General features: G+C 41.0%; 1 protein-coding gene across 1 annotated transcript in view; it reads right to left on the reverse strand.

Annotated features, from left to right (window-relative positions):
- Positions 1-1011: 1011 nt before the first annotated feature.
- The window catches only part of syt12 (synaptotagmin XII), a 30073-nt gene continuing 6955 nt past the window's right edge, over positions 1012-24129 (reverse strand). Inside the window, exons 2-8 of the mRNA XM_084734757.1 lie at positions 13604-13664; positions 12558-12751; positions 10765-11169; positions 3856-4071; positions 2954-3074; positions 2315-2448; positions 1012-1185 (exon numbers count right to left, since the gene is read on the reverse strand). Of these exons, the coding sequence (XP_084590883.1) occupies positions 1012-1185; positions 2315-2448; positions 2954-3074; positions 3856-4071; positions 10765-11169; positions 12558-12751; positions 13604-13649 (1290 nt within the window). The 5' untranslated portion in view covers positions 13650-13664. The remainder of the gene's footprint in view (positions 1186-2314; positions 2449-2953; positions 3075-3855; positions 4072-10764; positions 11170-12557; positions 12752-13603; positions 13665-24129) is intronic.

Consider the following 24129-nt stretch of genomic DNA (forward strand, 5'->3'; position numbering starts at 1 on the left):
TTGCCATCTGAGCCACTTGCAGCGTTTCTATGTTTTTCTTCTGTAGCATTTCTCTTACTCTTGTACATGTGCTGTCAAGTTGGTTGCTTGAGTTTTGTCTATTTGCTCCAAATTCAAAAAATTCTTCCCCTGGCCCGCGGTGCTATTTATCCATCTAGACAGTTTTGCTGTGAGGTGCAGAGTTTTGTAGATTTCAGCTGTAGAGATGTCTGCCTTCTCTCCGATATAATGAGACTAAATAGCACAGGTCAAGTGGTGCTCAAAGCACTAAAAACATACATTTGAAAAATTCAAAACCAGTGTCTCTTTTCAAAAATCATAACCCAAGTTACCCAAGTTAATGCACAGATCTTGTTAGTTGTAGGCACTACTTTCTTTCTGCACTAGAATCTACCACAACTACTTTCATTTCTACAAGAAAGAAAGTAGTTCGTACATGAAACAGCTCACAACAAGCTGAGTGCCATTTAGTCCCATTATATTCAAGAGAAGGCAGACGTCTCTACGGCTGATATCTCCAAAACTTGGCAGCTCACACCAAAATAATCTAGATGGACAAACAGCACCACGGGCCTTAAGTAAAATGTCTTTTTGATCTTAGAGTGAACTGTCCCTTTAAGGGGCCACACGTTGAGCTCTCAGGGACATCTTAATATGCACCACTCCCTCCTAAATGCCACCCTCGCCCATGATGCACCCGAGCTAGAATGAAGCCAAATACTAAAGACAGGATTTACACATGTAATTGATCCAGGGATCAATGATACACTCTGTTCAGGGTCAAACACTGGATTTTCAGATTCCTCCCCCTTACATGAAGGTAAGGTGTTTACTCCAATTTGTTACCAGCAGGGTGACACATACCCCACACACACACACACAGTATCCTCCTGTGGGCTTAAAAAAACTCTTATCTTACTTAAACAGAGTAACAGATTGGCACCAAATAAGGACGAAAGGAAAGTGAAGAAGCGAGTGTTCTACTTGAAACAGGCCGGGTATGTTCGAGGACTAGATCCTGCGCAGAGGGTGCCACATGGACACGGGCTTCCTCAGAGTAGCCAGCATCTGGTTCCAGTGGGTGATCCCCATCCCGCTGGCCTCGGGGCCGATGATCACGTGACCCAGGTTGTCGCCCCGGCCGTCGTCTGTGGTCTCTGCCACCGTCACCCTCAGGGAGAGTTCCTGCAAACAGCATATCATGGTTACACAACCTGCTGCGTGAGCATGACTCAGCACCTTGTTTACCACAGGTTTCATCCAGATCAGTAAAATGAACATTTGTAATAACAACATTTGCTATTTTTTATTGTTTTTGGCATTTTTAGCTCATCACCTTTTACACACATTTAATTTTATCACTGTCTGGCTCATTTTGTAAACAGCCAGGGGTGTATGAGCACGTCTGGGTTTTTAAACATTTTATGGACTGATCAATATATTTAAAAGGCACATTTTATGCCACAGGAAGACTTTAATGATGTTGTCATAGTTATGTATAAATATGTCTCTAAGGATAGAAATGTCGCTAGTTTCAACACACTTCTGTCCTGAAGACTGAAATATATCACCAGTACTGGATGTGTTACCATGAAATTTCGTTCGACGGTCACGGAGCCCAGAGGATGAATCCTGAGGACTCTGGTGATCACCTGATTGTACCTGTAGAGTCACTATGAGGCCTCCATTTGTGGTTTTGAGTAAAATGTCTTGACAGCTATTTATGCCCCCCAAAGGATGAACGGTCATTACTTTGATGATTCCCTCACTTTTCGTTTTGTTTTCACTACATTATATCTAGAAAAGGTGCAGTGCTGCATTATCATGTTTCTACAGGAGCCCAGAATGACCAAACCAAACACTGGCTCGAGATACAGCCTTTCATGTTTTGCACAAGTTTCCCAGCCACTGTAGTTTCTCCTACATGCTTAGAAGGGGAAAGTAAGATGATGGTGTTTGAAATCTACAGCATTAGAGCAGTCAGTGTATCATTTATTGAGCATGTTAGCATGATAATATTAGCATTTAGCTAAAACCACATTATAAGTAATTATTCTAAAAATTGATTGAATTCCATACAGTCTTCTTAACATGTTATACTTGTCAGCTGCATGTGTGTAGCTGTATACATGTGACTACACAACTGTTTTGTTGCTTTAATAATTAATGAAAGCACTGCTGGTACAGTTACTGTTGTCAGTGCTGTTTTATTATTCTGTTTCTGTTGTCACATTTACCTTCCCTTGATCTAAATTCCCCGTGTGGATTGATGAAGTTTCATCTCATCACTGTGAGCCGTAGTCTGAAGCCTCACCTGCAGGACGATGGACGGCACAGAGAAGATCATGGCTTCATTGAAGATGGGGTTTGTGTCGTCCCTTTTGGTGGAGGTCTTCTTCTTGCTGATCTTCCTGCCGTCTTGCAGGAGATACACTTTGACGAATGGATCTGATAACGAGGATGAGAGAATAAAATTATGGAGGAATGGATGGAGTAGAATAGAATGGAGTTGGACATGCCTTAAATGCATGTGCGCCATGCACTTTTGACCATGTGCTATAGATCGTCTAAATAGGACCGTATGACTGCATTATCTTCTAAAACCACAGAGCATGTCCTCATTAAAGAGTAATCAATTAAAAGCACAGTCCTGTACGCACAATTTGCTCTGAGGATGATAATGACAGTGTTTCAGTAGATGACCTTTATCGGTGTGATGTTAGTGCTGCACATATCTGGATATTTAACATGATGAACGAGTCATTAAAGCCCATCTGCCTTTCTGGATGATGATAAATGTATGGCCTGGGAGTTGACATTAACAGTCTATTACTACTGTGTCAGCATGGTGTCACAGGATATGAGCAATTTTAAAAAATATGGACAAAAGACATCAGACTCATGTAGCTCCTGCTCACACACATTTACAAATACAGGAGCAAATGCCTCTGACCTGCAGTGGTCTTGCCGTCGGTCCACATCAGGTTCTTGCACTTGGCCACGACCACTGTGAGGCGCTCTGCCGTCGGCAAGTAGCTGAGAGACAACAGGATCTCCCCGACCGCATCCACAGCCTGTGGGGTCATACCAGAGCACGGCAGACATTAAATATAACATTACATGTGCTGGTCTGGTTGATGCTCCACTCACACGACACTCCAGAGCTCCTGCTGTTGGTTAGATTTAATGAATGTATGTATGAATGTAATAACAATCTTATGCCCACCCCTTCATATATACAGTGTTAGTCTTCTATTTATTTTAGATTTTGAATGCAGAACTTTTACTTGTAATTGAGAATTTTTATTTTGTGGTTTTGGTGAATTAGGTCAATGATTAAAGTGAATCCACTCAGCTTTACTGAAGATGACATGTAGTTCAGCTTAATGTCCAGCAGGAGGTCTCAGACACCACCATGCTGTCTGTCTCACACGTTACTGTGTACACAGATACTTCAGCTCACTGTAGGAAGCAGTGCATGTGATATCATCAGCATTGAAACTGAAGTTATTAATAGTTAACGGAAACTAAATTAAAATCCAAAACTGTCAAAAAACTACAATAAAATAAAAACCTATGCTTTAGAGGGAAAAAGTAACTGAAACAATATTGTGTATTTAGAAAACTGATTAAAATAAAATAATAATATACAGGAAAAAGCTGTCCTTTTAAATCTTGACCCTGACAAATACCCCCAACATTATAATAAAAAACTAATATTGAAACTAATAAAAACTAAACTAAAACTAAGCATTTTCATCAATAAAAACTAAATTGAAATGAGCATATCCACTCTAAAGCTATCATAAAAAAAGAAAAAGAAAAATACAAAAGTATAATAACTTTGTAACTCACCTTGTTGACATCTTGAAGGTAGAGCCAGGCGTTGAATGGTCTGATGGTCAGGTCCAGGTCTGACAGCTTGAGATCTGCTATCCCAGCACTGATGTTTCTCTCGTCAGCATCGATACCAAAAGCTGCGAAACGCAGGCTGTACTCCTCCAGCGTGGACAAGTCCACAGGGATGGAGTAGCGCTCATCGAAAATCACGGTGAATGCGTTCGTCTGGACCTGTTAGAGGCACAAGACACTGAATGTAGGGACGTTTTTTTATTTTGCGTCAGTCTGAGAGGCATCAACAGACAGGATGATCACCTGAGTTTGAGTAAGATGCTTCTCATGACTTTGGCACAGAGGTAATAAAAACATCGGCACAAAAAGCCGTGTTTGCAGTGACTGTTGGATAAATCACATAAAGGTGAGAATAAAACGGTACAAGTGAAGCTGTGGTGTGGATTATAACATCTGTTCGTCTTGTCATCCTCTCCCTGACTCACTCCACTTCAGCGCCAGGCTGCGAAGCACAAAATGACCAAACACTTTATGTTTATTAGACGATAATAACCCAACTGTGAAAATCCTCTGGGCCACGCAGGCGAAACAGATCTATGTGCACCTATCCTGCTTAACATTCACGTTCTCTTAAAGCCCACATCACCTCAGTCAAAATAAGTATGTTGATTCTTTTAAAAAAATATTTTCTTACATAAATGATTAACAGATTTTATATTTAGACAAAGAGAACATTGAAGATTGGTAAGAAGTGAAATCAGAAATCGAACCACGTTGATGTGATTTTAGAAGAAATGTAGAAGAAATGTTCATTCAATCAATCACACAACCTTTCAAATTTTACAGTAGAGTCCAGTATTTTATAGGGATGTTAATGATCAATCTTCAGTCAATTAATCACCATAAAGAATTTCACTGATTAAAGTTCATGGTAGTAACTGTGACTTATTTGATATTGTTTTGTCTGGTAGAGTCATTCGTTGTATGAGGAAAGCTAAAGTTAAACTTAAAAATTGTGCATCTTGTATCTTACTAATTATTAGTGATAAATTAGCTTTTCAGTTAGTTAAGGAAAATGCACAAAATTTGCAACCCTGGCCTATTATCTCTAATGTTATGCAGATAGAGTTGGTTTCATTTGCTCAGGGTTTAAGATGTCAGTTCTGCTCCCAGCTCAGTACACTGGAGATTAACATTTTGTTTTGAATGACTCACTTTTGTAGAAATAGTATCCACAACAAAGATCTTTTAAAGATCTTTTAACTGTTCAAACTGTAAATATCAAAGTTACATCCATTCACACCGTACAGTCTGGCTTATTGTTCTAATTTATATTCAGATATAGATATCACTATGCCCTTCACTGCCTTTTGCACCTTCTGGTTGGATGCCAAACTGCATTTTGTTGTACTGGTGCTTACTCAGTGCAGAAACTATCAAGTTAAATCTAATCTGATAAATGTAAACTAAACAAGAAGAGTCAGCAAAGTGCTGATCTGTGCCAGGAAACCAATGGTGAAGCACCTACTGCAATGCCACCACAGCTGCCTGATGCAACCAGTGGACATTTGCAAAGTATTGAAAAAAAGTTTTTGTAGGGTCTATTAGAGTGTACGTCTTTAAATCTAGATGTATGTAACATTTGCTGTCTGCATTGTTGAGAACATGCAGGACATTGGGAGCACAAGGTCACAGAAGGAGGAAGTTCCTTCACTTTGCTGCTACTACATGATTTTTTGTATTGGAAAAAATAAATAAATAATAAATCATCTGGAAAACATTTGAAACCCATCTGACAGCTTTTTTTTCGCCAACTAGCTTCAAAACGAACTGAGCTCAGATAGCTGTTTTCTTGGCAGCCAAAATGGCTTTGACAATGAAAAAGAGGGTTTAAAGCTATCAGAGCACGCCGCGACTACTTTAGATCAACGTGAGAGACTCAGCTGCCACAGCCAAAGTGACCAGCATTTGCCTTGTGGCCAGTGCTGATTTAAGGCCATCAGATGCTAAAGCGCCTGCCTTTACAAAGCGGCTGGAAGTTACCAGGCAACTAGTAAATGCGCAGAGGAGAGCGGGTTTAATAATAGCACTTCTTCACACCAGCGTTTGCTCTTGAGGTGTGAAATACAATGAAGAATACTTCTGAAATAAACACCGTAGCTTTCAAACAAATACAGTGAATACAAAATCATCTGTTGTGCAAGGTCAGCGGGAGTCGTTTTTCGATAAATCGATAACTCGCTGTACAATAAAAGAATTGTGAATTCAGAGCACAGGGACAGCAAATCAGCCCGTGAGCCCGACCTTGGATTCTGCCTCATATCAAGCAGCTGAATGGCATCATAATTGTACATCCAACACCTACAGAATCCAGAAAAGGCCGCGCCAGGGCTGCTGCTGCTGCTGCTGCTGTGTAAATATCCACAGACAGATATAAAGCATCCAAAGCAGGCAGTATCTCACTGACAGCCCAACACACAGACCATGAGGCTGCCTGTCTGCTCTGTTAGGCTTATCGCTTCAGGAGTAACAATGGCGATGTGTGTGGTGAAAATGAGGCAATAAAAGCTAAGAGGGAGGTGTGTGTGTGGATATGTGTGTGTGTGTGAGCTACAGCAGACAGAGGAAAAAAGGGAGAATGAGAGAAGAGTGGCACACACAGAAGAGGCAAAACAAAAGCAAGAAGCAGTGACAGCAAATAAATGGGGAGAGAAAAAGCAGGGAAAATGAGGTGAAAGAGGGAGCGACAGACGGGTGAGGAGAGGGAAATGAGCGAGAGAAAGCACAGGAAAACAGAGGGAGAGAGAAGCCGTCTTGACCATCGGGGAGCATGGAGCTGATGTCAGCATTTCCTTCGCTCTCCAGCACTCCTCGACATTAAAGACGGAGCCACCGAAGCTGCTGCATCAGTGGCTGCTTCCATTATTATCACACCCGGCCTGAACGCATTAATACAGCCGAACAACACGCTCGAGTGAGGAGGGGAGCCCTGCTGGGTCTGTGCGGTGCAGCGTCCCCGTCGGTCTGCACAAACTGTACAAAACCACGGTCGCACGAGGCGCGAGGCCGATGACTCACAGCCAGGCAGGAATTAGTGGATTTTTTTTTCTTTTGTTTGGCAAGGTTTCACTAAGAGCAGAAGGCGAGTGGCAGGTGTAACATATGGAGGAATGTAGCCCTGTTCTTTACTCGTCACAACGTTCACTCCATATTAGATATTTATGATCCAATTGTTTTAGAGGAGAATCAAGAAAAGAAGCTCAGTCAGGTATGCATGATTAAAAATAAAGTTACAATTATGAGACATTAAAATAAACACTTGACTTACTATAAATTTGGGGGGCTGATGCAGCTACTAATATTAGGGAGCAAATCCAATATCAATATGCTGGACTCATTTAACGCTTCTTTTTCAATGCACCCTCAAAAAAAATTGTGACTTGCACTTCGCACTTTTACAATAAACGTTATTCAACAGGCCCATATTAGACAACATATATGCTGATGCCAATATAGAAAAAGACAAAAAACTAACAGATTAATAGTGCAATTTAACAGCTGAAACAGAAAGAATAAATCCAGCAAAAGCTCAGAAAAACAAGAAAATGCAATTAGAAAATTAGGAGAGTGTTTTAAGGAGAGATTTAAATCAAGATAGAGAAGTAGTAAGTCCGTTATTGTGAGTATTTGTCATATTTTTTCTCTCTTCCTGATAAAAACAGGCTTCCTTACATACATAAATTCTGTATTGTGATATATCAGATTTTAGATTGTGATATAAATCATGATATAGTTCATTTTCTAGGATCTTAATTTGACATAAAATATAGTTTTTTGACCAATCCAGAAAATTAAATACCTGAAAAATCAATAATAATCAATAAAATCAATATATTTCATCACATTGTCTTGCTCGTTGATTTACCTCATTTTATATATTGTCATTCCATCCCACCCATTTAGCTATTATTAACTAACTAATTATTATTTTGACTTGCAACATCATCATCAAGTTCAACGTTTTGTGGTGAGCAGAAAAATAATCACTTCTTATCATAAGGACCGTTACAAATCTCATCGTAAAAAAGGCCACATATCATCGTCATCAGTCTAACCTAAATTGGAGGTTAACACTGTTTACAGGTTACAACTGAGTGAACTGAAAGTCAGTCACATCCAGCCCTGATGAAGGTAAAGGAAGTGAAATCAACCTTCCCGACTACATCCAGCTCCCAGGGGGGCTCGACACTCAAGTAAATGAAATGGGCTCTTCCGCCAGACAGGAAAGGATTGGCTCGTCAGGCTGCAGGATCAAGTCTCTCACCCCGTGGGACGAATCACTGTCTCTGTCTAAAATCCAGCCAGTGCTAAAATCTTCAGCAACAGTTCAAGTGAGCCAAAGCTGGGGGGGGGGGCTTCAGACGCCACAGCCTCACTGCTCTCCCACAACGTCAGGAGCCACTTTTATCTTCGGTCCTTTGCCCAAGTTCACTCATCACGTCTTAAGTGCTAATTAACCATCTGAGAAGCTGCTCTTTTCATTTTTCCCTTCAGTCATGATTTTTTGCTCTGTTAGCAGTCTACTGGCAGTTAGGCTGAAAGTCTCCCGTCCCCTTTTTGTACTTAAAATGCTGGCTAACGAGGAACTGCTTCATCTTTAAAAATTATCTGCTTGAAACATGAGAAAATTTGCCTTTACTTAAAGGTAAAAAAGTTTGTAGTGTCTACTGGCATCTAGTGGTGAGCTTGCATATTACAACCATCTCACCCCCCCCCCTTCCCTTCAGTGACATTTTACAGATAAATAATTGAGAAAATAATCAACAGATTAATCAATAATGTTAGTTAGTTGCAGCTCTAGAAAACACACCGGACCTTTAACATTAGCACAAGTACAGCCATGTTTGCACATGCATTAACCCACACAAACACACACTACAGGGCTGAAGTGAGGGTTTCTCAGTTTTCTATCACTGTAAAATTTAAAACCTCTGAGTTCTGGACTGCTGATGTGACAAAACACTCAGTTTGGTCTTGTAATGGCCATTTTAGCCTTCATAGCAGCATGGCTATAGGGATGGCAATGTTGGTCTGTCACAATACGTTGTCCTTGAAGTCTTAACAAAAGTGTTGAATGTTCTTGCAGCCTTATAAAACTGTTGCAATGCTGATAGTGTGACTCACTGGATGTACTCTGTGGGTATAAGCTCTCCATTGGATGACTGGCTTCAGTCAGCTTCAGGGCATCTGCTATCTGCGTTTTCAGAGTCCCTGGGAAACAACAACAACCTCCGAGGTAGCAGCCTACTCACCGAAAATGGCAAAAGCATCTGGGATGCTAATGGTACGAACATAAGCAAGCTAGCAGCTGTTGCCTTTTCTTTTGCAGTGATATAGTCATTTTAATGCCATTGCTCGCCTCCAAATGTGTAAATGCTCCACTAAAACAAGTTCCCCACCAACACTATTTTACAGAGACGCCGTCGCTGCATCCTTGGCGAAGCTCCGCTCAAGACGACTGTGATTGGTTTAGATAAATAAAAACAAGCAAAGGCATTTTTCCCCCATAGCACAGACAGCAATCAACTCTGCTGAGACTACAAAGCTGATGATTTGAACACTTTGAAACCTTCCTTGTTTTTACAGCAACTGCTAACTTGGTAGCAGGCTTCTTCTTCGCTGCCTCAAAAATGTGAGTGTGGGTGCTTAATACAGCGATAATGGTTGAGTTACATAAAAATTTACTCATGTACAGAAGTCAATAATGTGGGAATTGGCTAAAGAGACCCAAACTGTTTTTGTACAAGACTGTAAACATGTTTATTTCGTCTGTAAAGTTGGGCATTTAAATATGGGGGTCTACGGGAATGGAATCACTTTTGGAGCCAGCCTCAAGTGGCCACTCAAGGAACTGCAGTTTTTCACAATCCCACAGTGATTTCATTTTTCAGTCATGGACGTTGCAAACCACCTGCAGATTGGTGGAATTGATGCCACCTGCAGGCACCTACATGTGTGTCCTCATGTGCAAGCATCGGAGTAGTAAACTGGTAACCCATTCAATAACATTATTAGAAACAAAAAAACTCAAGTGATTAATTCCCTAAACTCTGCATGACTAACCTCTAAATCTAACACACTAATCATGTTAGCATTCAGAGACACAGCTTTGCCCCAAGGGACACACCCGAATCTGAATATGTTATTCAGGGAAGCAGAAATAATGCGAGGGAATGTGTTATTATTCAGACAAACTCTGCTCCATGATTACCTTGGCATAGCTAAAAAGCCTCTATGTTAATCGATCACTGATTCAGTGCACCAAGATTGTTCCCTTCAACTGAATGATATTTTGATAAACTTGTACGGTTTATATTTCCAATACAAACCAGTATCTTTTGATTTATAAAACATTTTTTCAGTTTTCTCATTGTTTAATATCCCCCAGTTAAAGGTGGGCTTCAAACAGTTCGGAAAACTTCGTTTAGCTGAAAAAAAAAGATACAGATAGATAAAAGTACAGTATGGAGATGTGGAAATATATTTGCTAATTAATTATAGGCTAATATTAAATCATTTGGATGCTCTGGCATAATAACTGCATTGCCAATAAATGTTAGGTTAGAAAAGGCAACATTTCCCCAATTTAACATGACCTCTGGATAAACCACGCCCCCTTCTGGTCTTCTATCCAAATACAGGTACAAAGACAGATAAATACAAAGAAAAGACGTCTCCGTGCATCTCCACTCTGCCCACCAACATGTCCAGTCTAAACTTGAAAGGTCAAGTTTTAAGTCCAAAGTCCAAATATCTCCACATGTTGAGGAGATACATATTCCTCCCAGTTATTTTGAGGACTTAATATACTCATATAAGCACAAAAAGACAGGAAAACAACAGCTTCCTTACCTTTGTGACTCCCACATTGAGCTCCTCTGGCCCCAGGGAGACTCTGATGAAGCAGCCGGGGAAATCCCCCTCCTCCTTCTCCAGCAGGTCTTTGCCCTGGTGCAGAGTGATATGGAGCGTCCCCGTCCCCTGGCCCGGATGCCTGGACGGCTCGAACTCGAGCGTCACCTCCAGCTGGCCGACCGTGAAGTCGTGGCCGAAGTTGTTGGCGATGGAGGAGATGGAGCTGAGCGAGTCGGTGGAGACGGATCGGTTGAGCTGGGCCATGCCGGTCGGGTCCAGCTCCCTGCTCATCAGCTCCAGGTGGCCCAGGTCCCTGAAACCGTCCGGGGTGTCGCCGAGGGCCAGGCTGGGTTTGCGGCTGGAGGTGGTGGACATCCGCCGGTGGTTGTTGGCAGCCACTCGCTTGGGAGAGGAATTAAGTAATAAGACAATTTTAAAAGCACTGAGATGGAAAAATCTGCCTGTTATGGACCTGAAGTGAGCTGTGAACTACAGGAAGGACTTAGTTACTAGTTCTGAGTCAGAATGCAGTAAAACCACATTCACTTTGTTCGCATTTTGTCATTTGATCCCTTGTTATTCTAAAAAGATATATTGATTACAGCTGCTTTAACTCTACGCAGTTGAAGTCAACTGTTTCTTTGTTCTGACCATTATTTTTGTCATTATTAATAAAACAACACTTGCCAAAGCGACTGCTGAGATCTAGAAACACAGCAACATTGCTAACAAAAAGTCAAGAATGGTCAAGAAATATGAGCAGTCATATGATCAATTTAGCCAAAATTATTTTGACATGAAAAAACAAGCGATCACTGAAATTATTACCCACATTGTCCCAAACTGTCCTGCTCATGATTCTTGACCTGTTCTCAGATCTCCAAAATTACTTTGGTCAGTGCTTATTACCAGAATTGATAGATATGATGGCCACAGTTGCAAAAATAAGACCCAGATTGTAATAAACACAATCGATGTTTTGGTCAGTCGTGTGTCACTGAGGCCCGAGACTCTGAAGGTCGAACTGAAAGTGAATTAAAGGACCAGTGTGCAAGATTTAGTGTCATCCAGCAGTAAGCTTAGCGATTGCAAACGTTATCTATTTCTCTCCCTCCAAACCTGTAGAAGAAGAAGAAGACCCACTCCCTCAGTAGATATAACAGGCTCATTCTAAAGTAAGGGAAACACAACAGTTACTTTCAAGTGACTATACACTACTGAAAGCATACTTATGAATATTCTAATAATAATAATAATAATAATAATAATAACAATGTCTGCCATATTCTGCCTATAACGTTGCATTCACATGGACTGAGGCAGATGGTAGCAGGATGGAAGCAGTCCAACAGAATGGCAGGATGGAAAAGTGAAACACATGACGCTATGTTGTCATGGAGGACGGTTACAAGTTAGAATATTTTACCTTTGAACAGCAATGGCGTCTATCACTGTTCACTGCCCTTCTCTCGGCAACTAAAATGATATCTGGTTTACGATCTTCGGTCTGCCTGAATCCATGTGAATGCAACATAAATCCTATAAATCTTACACTCTGGACCTTTAACAATAAACCTTCAGTGAGAAAATAAAACTTTTCTCAGATCAGCTGCTGCAGTTTTCAATTGGAAATAAAATCCCTGCAGACTCTTGACCCTCCACCAAATGATTGCTCATCACTTGGTTCAAGAAGAAGACTGATTGTTGATTTTCAACCTCTCACCTCCTTGTCTTATAGGAAAGTTTTAGAGACATATATTTTGTGCACCACACTGATATTCAACAAGTACCTTTTGTCTGACTTCTGAGAAGGAGGTTCCATATTTTTCTTGCAGGTATCGATAGTCGAAGTTGGGGAAGGGGGACGGCGCGGGGAAGGTTCCAGATTTCCACAGCTTCCAGATGTTGAGCCCCGCCACGCCCAGCAGCACGAAGAAGCCCACCAGATAGATCCCCACCTCCCAGCCGGGCGGGTTACGCACCACTGAAACAGACACACGAAACAAGCTCTTCCATTTCACCAATGGTAGCATGACATTTTTATGAAAGCACGTCTGCGCCATTAAAGAAAATATGCCCCCATTTATCTACTAATTTTGAGTTCTCATGTCATAATCATGACTTTTAATCTCATAACTATGACTCACGGTGCCATGGGGATATTTTTTTTATTTTTACTGGACCATGAGATTGGCCTCATAACTGTCTGTTTGGGAATTTGATCACAGTTGGAAATGCACAGTTTGAGAGTTTAGAAAGGCTTTTTATTCTAAGACCTGGGTCTTAACAAGCTCAGAATGACTGAGCACAGTCACAGGCCTCGTCACTCAGCACTGAGCATTGAAGTGACTTTGAGAGATTTTGTGATGCATAAAGTTTTATGTAAATCAGATAATAGTTTGCGACAAAATGTGACAAACAAATTGAGGTGCCACTCTGAATTACACGTCAGAGCTCATGTTGCATTTTAGAGAGGGATTATGAGCCTGTGAAGAACTGGCTTTCTCAAGATGAATTGCTTCTGTGGGAGGACTTTGACAGTTTTATCTCCTCTTTTTAACACAACAGATAAGCCAATTACAGGGCTAAGTTAAAATGTTTTGTAACATCGACGGCCTTCAGCAGGAGGTGTTGTAAAGCTTGCGTATAAAGGTGTCAAGAATTGTCAAATAGACTGGAGAAAAGACACACAAACACACACCCTGAAAGAAAACCGACAACAGTGTGGGTAAAATCACAGAGTGAGTCGAGCACTAATCCACACAAGGATAGCCATGCATAAAGAATTCCTAAAGGAAAATGCCGGCGTGCTCTGCAAACAGAGTTGTCCACTCACCACTCAGATGGTAGCCTGATATATCCCCACTTTGAGCCGAGGACATGGTGCTGCAGCCAGCCTGAAAAAAAAAAACATCCAAAAGATAATTTGTTCAAGTGGATTTTTATGTCAGAGACCATAACAGAGTAAAGTCTGGCACTCAGAGCTGTTGCCAGACTTACAGTAAACCACACAAATAAAATACAATGACTATTCAGCTAAAGGAAGAGGAGGCCTAGTTAAACAACCATTTCATACATACGTCTCGCACCAGTCACGATTTTCTAAAACATGAAAATCTCAACATCCTCATAACCTCTCAGTCCAAGTCTTTTACCGTCAACAAGAATCAGAGGAAACTTGGCTAAATGAACCTGCTTTGGGCCACAGAGAATCCTAATGACTCCTGACATCCACTGCTGCTTCAGATACATGAACAGGATGGGCTACATGCACAATAACAGGCGTGCATAACAGCAGATGTCAGAGCTCTTGGTACAGTTTTAGGGCGGAGGCATAAACAGCGCTCCAAAGTTAGACATGTCCATTTTATTTCAATCCCATGCAGTTTTAGGCTAACACATGCAGTTTTTTGGATGTGTCATTTTCAACATTAATTTCTCCATACTGGGGAGCCTAAACAGTGCTTGAATTAGGGCTGCAGAATTAATTGAAATTTTATCAAAATCGCAATATGGCTTTCTGCAATTTTTCAATGGCAGGAGGTGTAATATTTGGTAAAGGCAAAATGTTCAGCAAAACCTTTAAATAAATGAATGTAATAAAGTAGAAATATCCAGTCCAACAAATCAGATTAATTAGTACAGATTCCTTTGAAAACTCTTGACCTCCCTGTATGAAGTGACCTATAGTAACCTCTAGGATAATCAAGTCTGAACTGAAACTTCACAACCACAAACTTAAAGCATTCACAGGATGAATGGCTTTCAATAAAGGAGCTTTCCTTTAAAGAAACCAACTTCAGTGTTGGTTGCAGACAAGATGTCACGTCCAGTTTCAAAGTCAGGCACTTAGAGGTTTTATGGTTGTATGGCAACATCGTGCTACTTCTGTCTTTGTTCCAGAACAGTCATTATTTACTATACATAAATATTATGATCAATTTCGGTCATATTCAGCCAATAAATTGTGTAAATCCTACACACTGGAGCTTTAAGACACAAAAGACAGCCTTATCTCTCTGCGACCCTCTTTTCTTCCTCAAACTGCAAACGCTGGGTGCTGGCGTGTGACTCATTCCTCCCTCTAACCTCCCCTCTTCCCCTCCTCCCCCGCTTGTTGGAATCTCCCCATATCTCAGTGGCTCAGGGAAAACGGGAGCATTACACTAATGATATAGAAAAAGGCTGGAGGGGGGTTGGGTGGGGTGGGGGGTGTGTTGACTCAATTCTGCTGAGCGCTTTGCAGTCCACGGCCACGCAGGCCAATTAAAGTGGCTGACGCAGTGCAGGGCCCACTGACAGCTGCTGATGTGCCATTAGCAAAGCACGGGGAATCACTGGCAGAGAGGGAAGAGCTGAGCAACCCGCCAAGCTCGTCCCAGCATCGCTCAGATCAGCTCAGCTCGGCCTGAGGTAGCACATGATCGCAGAGGAGGTCCAAAGGATGCTCAAGAGAAGGAAGAAGAGGAGGAGGGAGGATCAATGATGGGGCGGGAAGGAGCAAGAGAGAGAGAAGACAGTGTTTCAGACAGATTTAGTAAATAACAATGAGGCAGCGTGGGCGCTCTGGTGCCTCAGTGGGCTCAAGGCAAGATACTAACAATGACGTCCAACTTGCCTGAAATAGAAATACATGTGAAAACAAGGAGGCGCACACTCACTGCAGCTTTGTTAAGACTGTTAATTTAACTTCAGCGACAGTATTTGAGGAATTGGAAGTAATTTAAACACTCAAACAGGAGTAAATGTTCATGAACGCAGTGGTTCCCATTTTGGTGTCTGTCAGCTCACAGCCCTGTCGGATGAACTCAAGAATCATTTCAGCGACACTGGCCGTGTTCTTCCAAATACATTTATTTAAAAAATAAAAATGCATATTTTTCTCCTGGCCTGAGGTACTACTTATCCATTTACATTTTTGCAGTGTGAGTCGCAGAGTTTTGGAGATATCAGCCATAGAGATGTCTGCCTTCTCTCTGTCTTTCTAAATACATTTACCTGTATGTTTGTTTACTGAATCATAATTCACAAAGAAAGGTCATGTATAATCCAATTATTCAATGGACATTGCAATCTAATACACATGGTTATCTTAGCCAGTAAGATGTTATTTTAGATGGATGTTTTATAATTTAATGAAATAGAAAAATATACTGCATCAGGCTGCAGATTTCAGAAGGTGACTGGAATTAAAGGGAAAATGTGGTGCAGTGTGTTAGAAGCAACTAGGGTTGCAACTAACAATTATTTTCATAATTGATTAATCTGTAGCTTATTTTCACAATTAATCAATTAGTTATTTGGTCCATGTGATGCAAGAAAATGATGAAAAAGTTCTCAAATGTCTTGTTTTGTCCACAACCCAAAGATATTCCATTTACTGTCATAGAAGAGTAAAGACACCAGAAAATATTCACATCTGAGGAGCTGAAATCAGAGAACATGGACATTTTAATGAAGATATGACTCAAATCCGTTAATCGTTTATCAAAATAGATGGCATTTAATTTAATAGACAATTAACAATCAATGATTTGTTGCAGCTCTAGAAGCAACTGCATTATTCTTTAACTTGTGACATAATACGCAAGGCAGTAATATTTTAGGATGGATTTGCTGTCACTGAGGATGACAGGAGAAATGTGTTAACATTTAGAAAAGATGCTGATGACGATGAGGACATTTTGGCAAATGTTTACCGGAGGATGGCTGAGGGTTATAGCAGAGGGGCTTCATTATAGAAAAGTGCTTGTCCCATCTCAAGCTTTCAAGATAGGAAAAATCTTATCTTCCTATTACAGAAGCAAGTCCCAAACTTATGTCTGTGTCCTGTCCTGTGTCAGACCTCATATCTTATTCTATCTTAGAAAATCCTATACTTGATTCTGCCATATGTACTTGCCCGTATCCGTGTTTAAAATGTATACAGGACTGCCTGTATCCATGGCAACAGCCGTCTCATTTCACTTGTCACTGGCTAGCTTGTGAATGGACAAAAAATGAAGGGCGTTCAATTTTAGAGGAAAGTTTTGGGAAGTTTTTTGCCAATTACCGACCCATGATAAGAATTTGAACAGACAGACCATGATCAAATGCAAAATCAATTGTCTAATACACGGCCCGGGAAATTTAACACATCATAATGCAGTTTCAATAGCCTTGTTTATCATGAGCTCAGCCTTAACTCAAAATCGCCCTAACAAGTACAGCTGATTGGGAATCACGACCTCAACAAACTCAGAAAAACTAAACTAAGCAGCACAAAGGCAGAATCCAAAGGGAAGAACTTGCAAAGGGAAATGTTTTTCTCCGAACCAACACACCCACTATTGCAACTGTTCCCAAAAAGTTGAACGAGTTTTGGTGAACAAGTGCCTTTCTTTTTCTGTGGGGAAAAAAAAAAACTTTCTTCAACACATCATCTGCCAGCTTAAGGCTTGGAACCACAGATCACAGAGGCTCACAGAGGAGCCGATGGCCAAATCTCAACAAATCTCAAATCAGACAGGGTGATCCAACCTTCTGTCTGGAGGTGGGTTTGAAATGGAAAATATCATCCATGCAAATGGCAACCAGAGAAGGATTTCCCAGCCTCCCGTGCATGCTGGCTCCGACAGAGAGGAACACGACCAAGCTTGTGACCTTTGCTGCTTGTTATCCCCTCTATTTCCCATTTTCCTTGTCACCATCTGCCACATAAAATCTAAGCAGAAGTGTCTCTGATAGTGTAATAAGGAAGGTGATGTGAGGAGGTTGAAAATAGTGTGTGTAATAAATGACAACAGGAAGAAAAACAGAGGAGAATCTTCACATTTAAACCATGATGTTATTTTCATGACATCAACAGCCATCAGAGATGCCAGTGATTTATATCACAACCATTTTCTCCTTCAGATTTAAGGCTTTCCTTCAGCCGACAGCTCATTAACACATGGCTGTGAAAGGAAAGGTGACAATTTGCATAAAAGCTTTTCCACTGATGTATCATCTTCATGCTCACATGATCCCGACTCTCTCTCTTTCTCTCACTCCTTCAGACTTATCTCACCGGTGCTACTGCAGGGAGTCTGTGTCTGATAACTCCTCGCGAAGCCTAAAAAGACTGTCTTCCTCCAGTGCACACAGAGAGCAGTTGTGTGGAGGACGTTTTAATTACCAGGATATGCATGAAATGAATATCTTGTCACAATGTCGTCTCGCAAAACAGGCCGTGATGAGCGTTAAGTGGCATGTGAATAATGCAATGGAACGGAGCTTGTGAAATTTGTGAAATATAATTTTCCAGAACAGTAATGAGGCTGCCAAAGGGGAAAAAAAATCAACAGAAAGGAAAAGTCAGAGTCAACAATCGTGCATGCTTATCAGCTTTGAAATGCCTAAACATGACAAATGTTTTTCATCTGCTTTATGGGCTGCCAGGTCGGGTTAATATCTCAGACTACTTGGCTTTAGTTGCTGGGAAAACCTTGAAAACTTGATTATTCCTGACTAGAGCTGTCATGATACCAGGATTTTAAACTTCAATGCAATACCGGTATTAAAAAAAAACTCAAATTTTCCCTGGCAGAACCACTTCACTTCTAAAGAGCGCTAAAAGCAAAGGTTCAGAAACAACAAAAATGTAAGCTGAAGTCTCGCAGCGCAGCGTCATGGCTATTTTCTGACACAACACATTTGCATGCATTGCTGTTGTTGTTTTTTCCTGCTATTTAAAGGAGACATTATTCAGATAGTGAGATAAGCCTATAGTAGAGTGGTGGGTACACAGTGCACATTGCACACTCTGCTTCTAGGACTAGGGATGGGCGATTGGACGAATATGTCGCCTATTGACGATGGGCTCATTTCTGGCTGTTTTTTCAGGCCAAATTTTGGAGCCATATTTGTCATTTTATTTTGCTGATGTAATGGCCTGCAGAGCCACAGCTACTCCACAACGTGCTCTCATCCAGCGGCACGGCACACACCCACTCAGCCGGACCCTGACTGCACCGAGCTGGGTGAGGAGTGAGAGGTTAACAGCTTGCAGAGCCCGATTCTTTGCACTCTTTTCACACAGTGAATTAGGGATTTAATTCATCCAAAGCAGAGATGGTGATTGTTGGAAGAGCTGGATTCTCCAGGCACTGCAGTTGCTTTTCTTTATGAATTCTACTTCACATCTTTCCTTGACCCCGTGATGTTTTCTATAATGGTCAATGAAAAGTGTTAAGGAAAATACAAAGGGCATCATTTGACAGCAGTGTGTGTGTGTGTGTGTGTGTGTGTGTGTGTGTGTGTGTGTGTGTGTGTGTGTGTGTGTTCAGATACTTCAGCTGTGCCTCCCCCAAACACCTGCAGAGATATTAGATGGTATCCATCTGGATATATCAAATCTACTCCATCAATATTGACCTTTTTTAGATTCAGTACCACAGCGATTTAAATTGAACATAATACTAGTGTCATCCTTCTGATCTCTGTAGAGGAGGATGTATAATTGCTTCAGGCGGCAGAAAACTCAGATAAAACAACTCATGCATTGAGTTGGCAGATGGAGGCTTGCTTTGGAACGGTTTTCTTTACCGTGCGTTCTCAACCTCGTTAGCCAATAAGCCTGTGAGCTTACAGGTTGTACAAAATCTAATGCGCTCAAAGATTTGGCTTTATTTGAAAAAAATCTGTTACACAGACCTCGGTGAAATCTGAGCTTCATTAAAAGTGTGCCATCCACCTCCACAGTTTTGCAGATCATTAATCAGAAGTTTAATCCTCTCTTTAAAGGGTTGTTTTTAACCCTTAATACACAAATATAAACCTCTTCTTTTACTTTCTAGTTTTTGTGGGTACCTGATGACTTCTACAGTAAAAGCCTAACACCTGACATCACTACAGGTGTAACAATACATCGATCTGGATCAATATATCGATTCAGTGTTTAACGATCCAATTTAATCGATGCAAAGTGAAGATATTGATCTATATTGTGCAAGAGTTCAGTCATAAAATTGTCAAATCATAATTTAGTTGCTTTTTGTGAGTTGAAATAAATATAACTGAATAGTTAAATAGACATATGAGACTGTCTGACTGGATTGAATCAAATCGAAACTGTATCATGGCAGAATTCATGATATCAGCAAATATCAATTAGTCATCCAAAGAATCGATATAATATTGCATTGTGCTGAAACTTGTGATTCACAACACCTGACCTCTTTCAGCTGTACAACAACTCTGAGCTCGCCTTTTCCTCAACAGCGTGATGTCGGTCCATCTTTTTTTAAAGTCTACCAGCGATGCTGCGCTGGATTTAGTGATTTCTTAGCGGTTCTTTGACTTCAGAAGCAACAGTGGCTCGTAATCCCTCGAGTTTGCACATCTTTCAGTCACACAGAAGAGAATTATGCAGGATCTGTCTAACTCAAAGGTAGGTCACCTTTGTATTATCGGCTGCCAGTGTGTTGAAAATTGCAACAAAAGTACAGAAGCTTTTATTTTTACGTCATTACCTTTGTGCTGACTTTCCCATATCAGTGAAAATTATGATGGTCTCATGCAGAAAATCTAGTTTAATTTCTAATGTGTAATTAATTTATTGTACATAAAAAATGATTTTAGTTTTTTTCAATGACTTGTGACCCAGTGACTACCTGTTGGTACCTGCTTACTGGTCACATTGGAAAGTTCTTTTACTTTGTCATTCTTGACTTGTCTTTTCTGACAAAGTAGAACCAGGGAAGTGAAATGTGCACAATCTGTCCTCTGCCGAAAGAAATCGTGCAATTTGTCACAAGCTTTGTTTTTTTTAATCTCTTTGTTTCGTCTTGGCATGAAATTTAAATCCCTGTGGACACTTTCATCTGTCATATTTTGATTTTGTCACTCAAGCAAACTGTGTTCATGTGCATGTCACACATGTTTTCAAGCCTATGGTTCTAAGAGTCAATATACATAGAGCCATATATGTGAGTGTAAAAAAATGTTTCTTTGATTCCTCTGTGGTCTCCTGCAGGGTCTCCAATAAAAGCCAACGTGAGGCAGCAGCGTCCTCTCCGTCTCCAGCTGAAGTGGATCAGACACAACAGCAAACCCACCTGAGAGAGAGCAGCAGGTTCTGCACACTGGATGTAAATATGCCACAGCCAGGAAGAAAGAAAACAAGAAACTACTCTCTATTGGAGCTGCATGTTAAAACAGCTCTGATCAATAAGAACAGACACACTGATTTATGCACACACACACACACACACACACACACACACACACACACACACACACACACACACACACACACACACACACACACACACACACACACACACACAACGCACACAGAAATAAAGAGGAGAAAAAAGACGGAAGAGAGGAGAGGTTAGATAAGGAGAGAAGCGAGACACTGATGAGATAATAGAAAGACGTGATGCAAGAAAATAAAGAAGAGAAGATTGTGTTGACAAAGAAATTAGAAAGAGCAGCTGGGAATAGAAGAAGAAGAAGAAGGAGAAGGGGGAGGGATCACAGGCCTGTCAGCCGCTCGCTCCTGACTCTCTCGCTCACTCTCCCAACAACTGATCAATCAACTTTGCTTTTAATCTCGCCCAATGACTCATAATCAAATTAACTGCCTCGCTGCCGCGCTCAGTGAAACGGCCAGATATAACACTGCACAGCAATCTGCGCAGGCAGCAAAGCAATTCATCTTTCTCTCTCTATCCTGCCTCCTCACATATCTGGCTTTTCCATGCCAGCTACACTTTGACTTCCTGGTTTAGACAGCTCATTTGGTGCACGGTTAAGTAAAAGTAGCATCGCACCGGCTGGCGCCAGCTTTGAAATGTCAGCGGTGGCGCCAGCTGAGACAGGAGGAACCTGCACACTGCAGCCAATCAGCTCAATCACTCGGGGTTAAAACAACAAACCCTGGACTCAAATTTTCCTTGGCAAACCTGCTTCACTTCTAAAGGCGGCTAAAAGTGAAGCAAAGGTATGGAAACAATAGAAATGTATGCTAAAGTCTCTGCCACGAATGTTTAAACAAGACTAAGAGTTTGCAGCCATGTTCTGTGAGGCTGAACTTCACCAGTCTTCAGATGATGACCAAATGTTCACACTACCAGCGACATAACTGCATTGTCACCTAGTGAAGTGTTTCAGTGAGTGTTTGTGTGTAAAGTCAGCGAACATGAATCAGCAAACTGTTTCTTTTTTCTTTTTGATATTGCAGTAAGAAAAAGGGTAGGGTTAAATAAAGCTGGAAACTGGCTGCTCCGTTGTTTACACAGCCCAGGAACTGTGATGGAGGCGAGAAGCAGAACTGGAAAAACAAAAACATATGATTTATTGATGCATCTCTGGAGAGATAAAAAAAAAAAAAAGAGTTGAGACTGGCTCAATTTTAATTTGCAGCGCCTCACGCCCAAGAGTTACACGTGAGTGACCATAAGAAATTTGCTCTTGACTCACCGCATGGTGGGCCACAGAGAACTGCATTGTTAAGTCTGTCTGGTGTACATAAACACTAAGCTAATTTTGGCATCGCATTTAGCCAAGTTCAGAAATTTTATGCATATTCACAAATCTGGTAGCCCCATCTGACTGCTGACATTTTTGCCTTTTCCTGGTGGCAGTGTGGTACGTTTTTAATCTTATATTTTGGGAACCCTATAACACTTTTCCTCCATTACTCACTACTTGTATCTGTCACGTCTGGCTACGTTGTCACCTACAACTGTAATCTCTCTGTATTCAAAGGTCAGAGGCAACCATGGCCGAAGTTGAAACAACTTGTAGCATTGTTTGCATTCAGTGGCAATTTTCCGCCTTGGGCACCACTGCCAAGACAATAAACCAGGAGGTTGTGTTTTCACCTCTGGTTGACCTGTCTGTCAATGAGATGTCTCAGAAACACATGATTCCATCGCATTCAGCGATACAGATCAGTCTTGGATTAACAAACAAGAGATCAGAGTTTGATGGTGATTATGTTAGACCGTCAAAATATCTCAGATTTTCATTTTATGATCTGTTTCAATTGATGTTTCAGTCAGAACTATGAAACCAACGGAGATAAAGACTTCACAGTACTTTGAAAAAGATGATGTTGGCGAGTCAATTTAACTCCAAATGGAATTAATGGAAAATGTGTCTCTGTGTGTAACAGCAAGCAGAGGAGTGTTTGCACTCTGTCTAGTTTGATTATTTAGTGGAGAGCTGCTTAAACAGCTCCCATAACTGGAATTTGATTTGTCCCAAAAAAGTCTGGAGACTAAATATTTTCTCTCCTTCTTTGCCAGAGACAGAGAAAAGCTCTCTGTGCAGTTTGTGATGAGCTTATGAGAAAAAAAAAACAAAAAACCGCCTGCTGATTTCTCTCTAAACCACATTACAACATCACAATGTGAAGGACGATACACAGAGAGGATAAAACTGTACAAACACAACAAAACCAGGCAAATGGAGACAGAATTAACTGCAGAGTAATTACACAAAATAATCTTTTTTGTCGACTTCTATCCTGATAAATGATGACAGAACACGTGTTATTTCCCAGAATCGGTTTGTTTGTGGTTCTACACACGTGGATGCATCCCAGAACAATCACAGTCTTCACGGTAATTAAAAAACTTGCTGAGTGTGTCCCATTTACTTATACACCTGGACGGACTTTTTCCACGCCACTGATTTTTCATCAGTTTTGTAATCTTGGAGTCTCAGTCTGGAGCCCCGATGTTATGGATGAAAAGCTAAATCATGTGTGATCATTGCACCCCCCGCCCCCCCCCCACCACCACCGCCGCACTAACTCATTATACCTACGACTTATTAGATTAACAACCTCACAATTAGGCTAATACAGGACAGGGAAAGCACTTAGTGCTGCAAAAACGTCTGTCAGGCTCGACTTAATGTTTTGGGAAAAGGTTCATTCACTCTTGGTAATGTGAAAGCGGGTGGAAGCCTAAATTCTCCGAAGTGGGGAAGAGCAGTGATCTGAAGCCAAGCCACAGCTTTATTGATTAACTATTGAGTAACAGCAGTCAGTTCCAAAGGTATTTGGACAGTAACACAGTTTTTATGCCCCCACACAGCAGCCTTGCTTCCTTGTAGGTTAAATCTTTTAATAATAAACCTGTAGACTTTCAGCTTTTAAAGGGTTAGTTCAGATTATCTGAAGTGGTGTTTTATTTGTGCTCAGTGTTGGTTGGATAAGTTAAGCACTGAACTGTTGTGGACAGAGTCAACAGCAAAATATATTTTTTAGTGTACGGTATATTTAGAATATTTTCACAGTTTTATCTTGCTTTGCTATTGCTATCTTGCTCTTATCTTTGCCTTTTCCAACAGCAAATCACTGTCATATAAGCTAAATATCTCTCTCTC

The sequence above is a fragment of the Lutjanus erythropterus genome, chromosome 13 (assembly GCF_056507025.1).
Source record: "Lutjanus erythropterus isolate fLutEry1 chromosome 13, fLutEry1.hap2, whole genome shotgun sequence".
In the NCBI taxonomy this organism is placed as follows: domain Eukaryota; kingdom Metazoa; phylum Chordata; class Actinopteri; order Lutjaniformes; family Lutjanidae; genus Lutjanus; species Lutjanus erythropterus.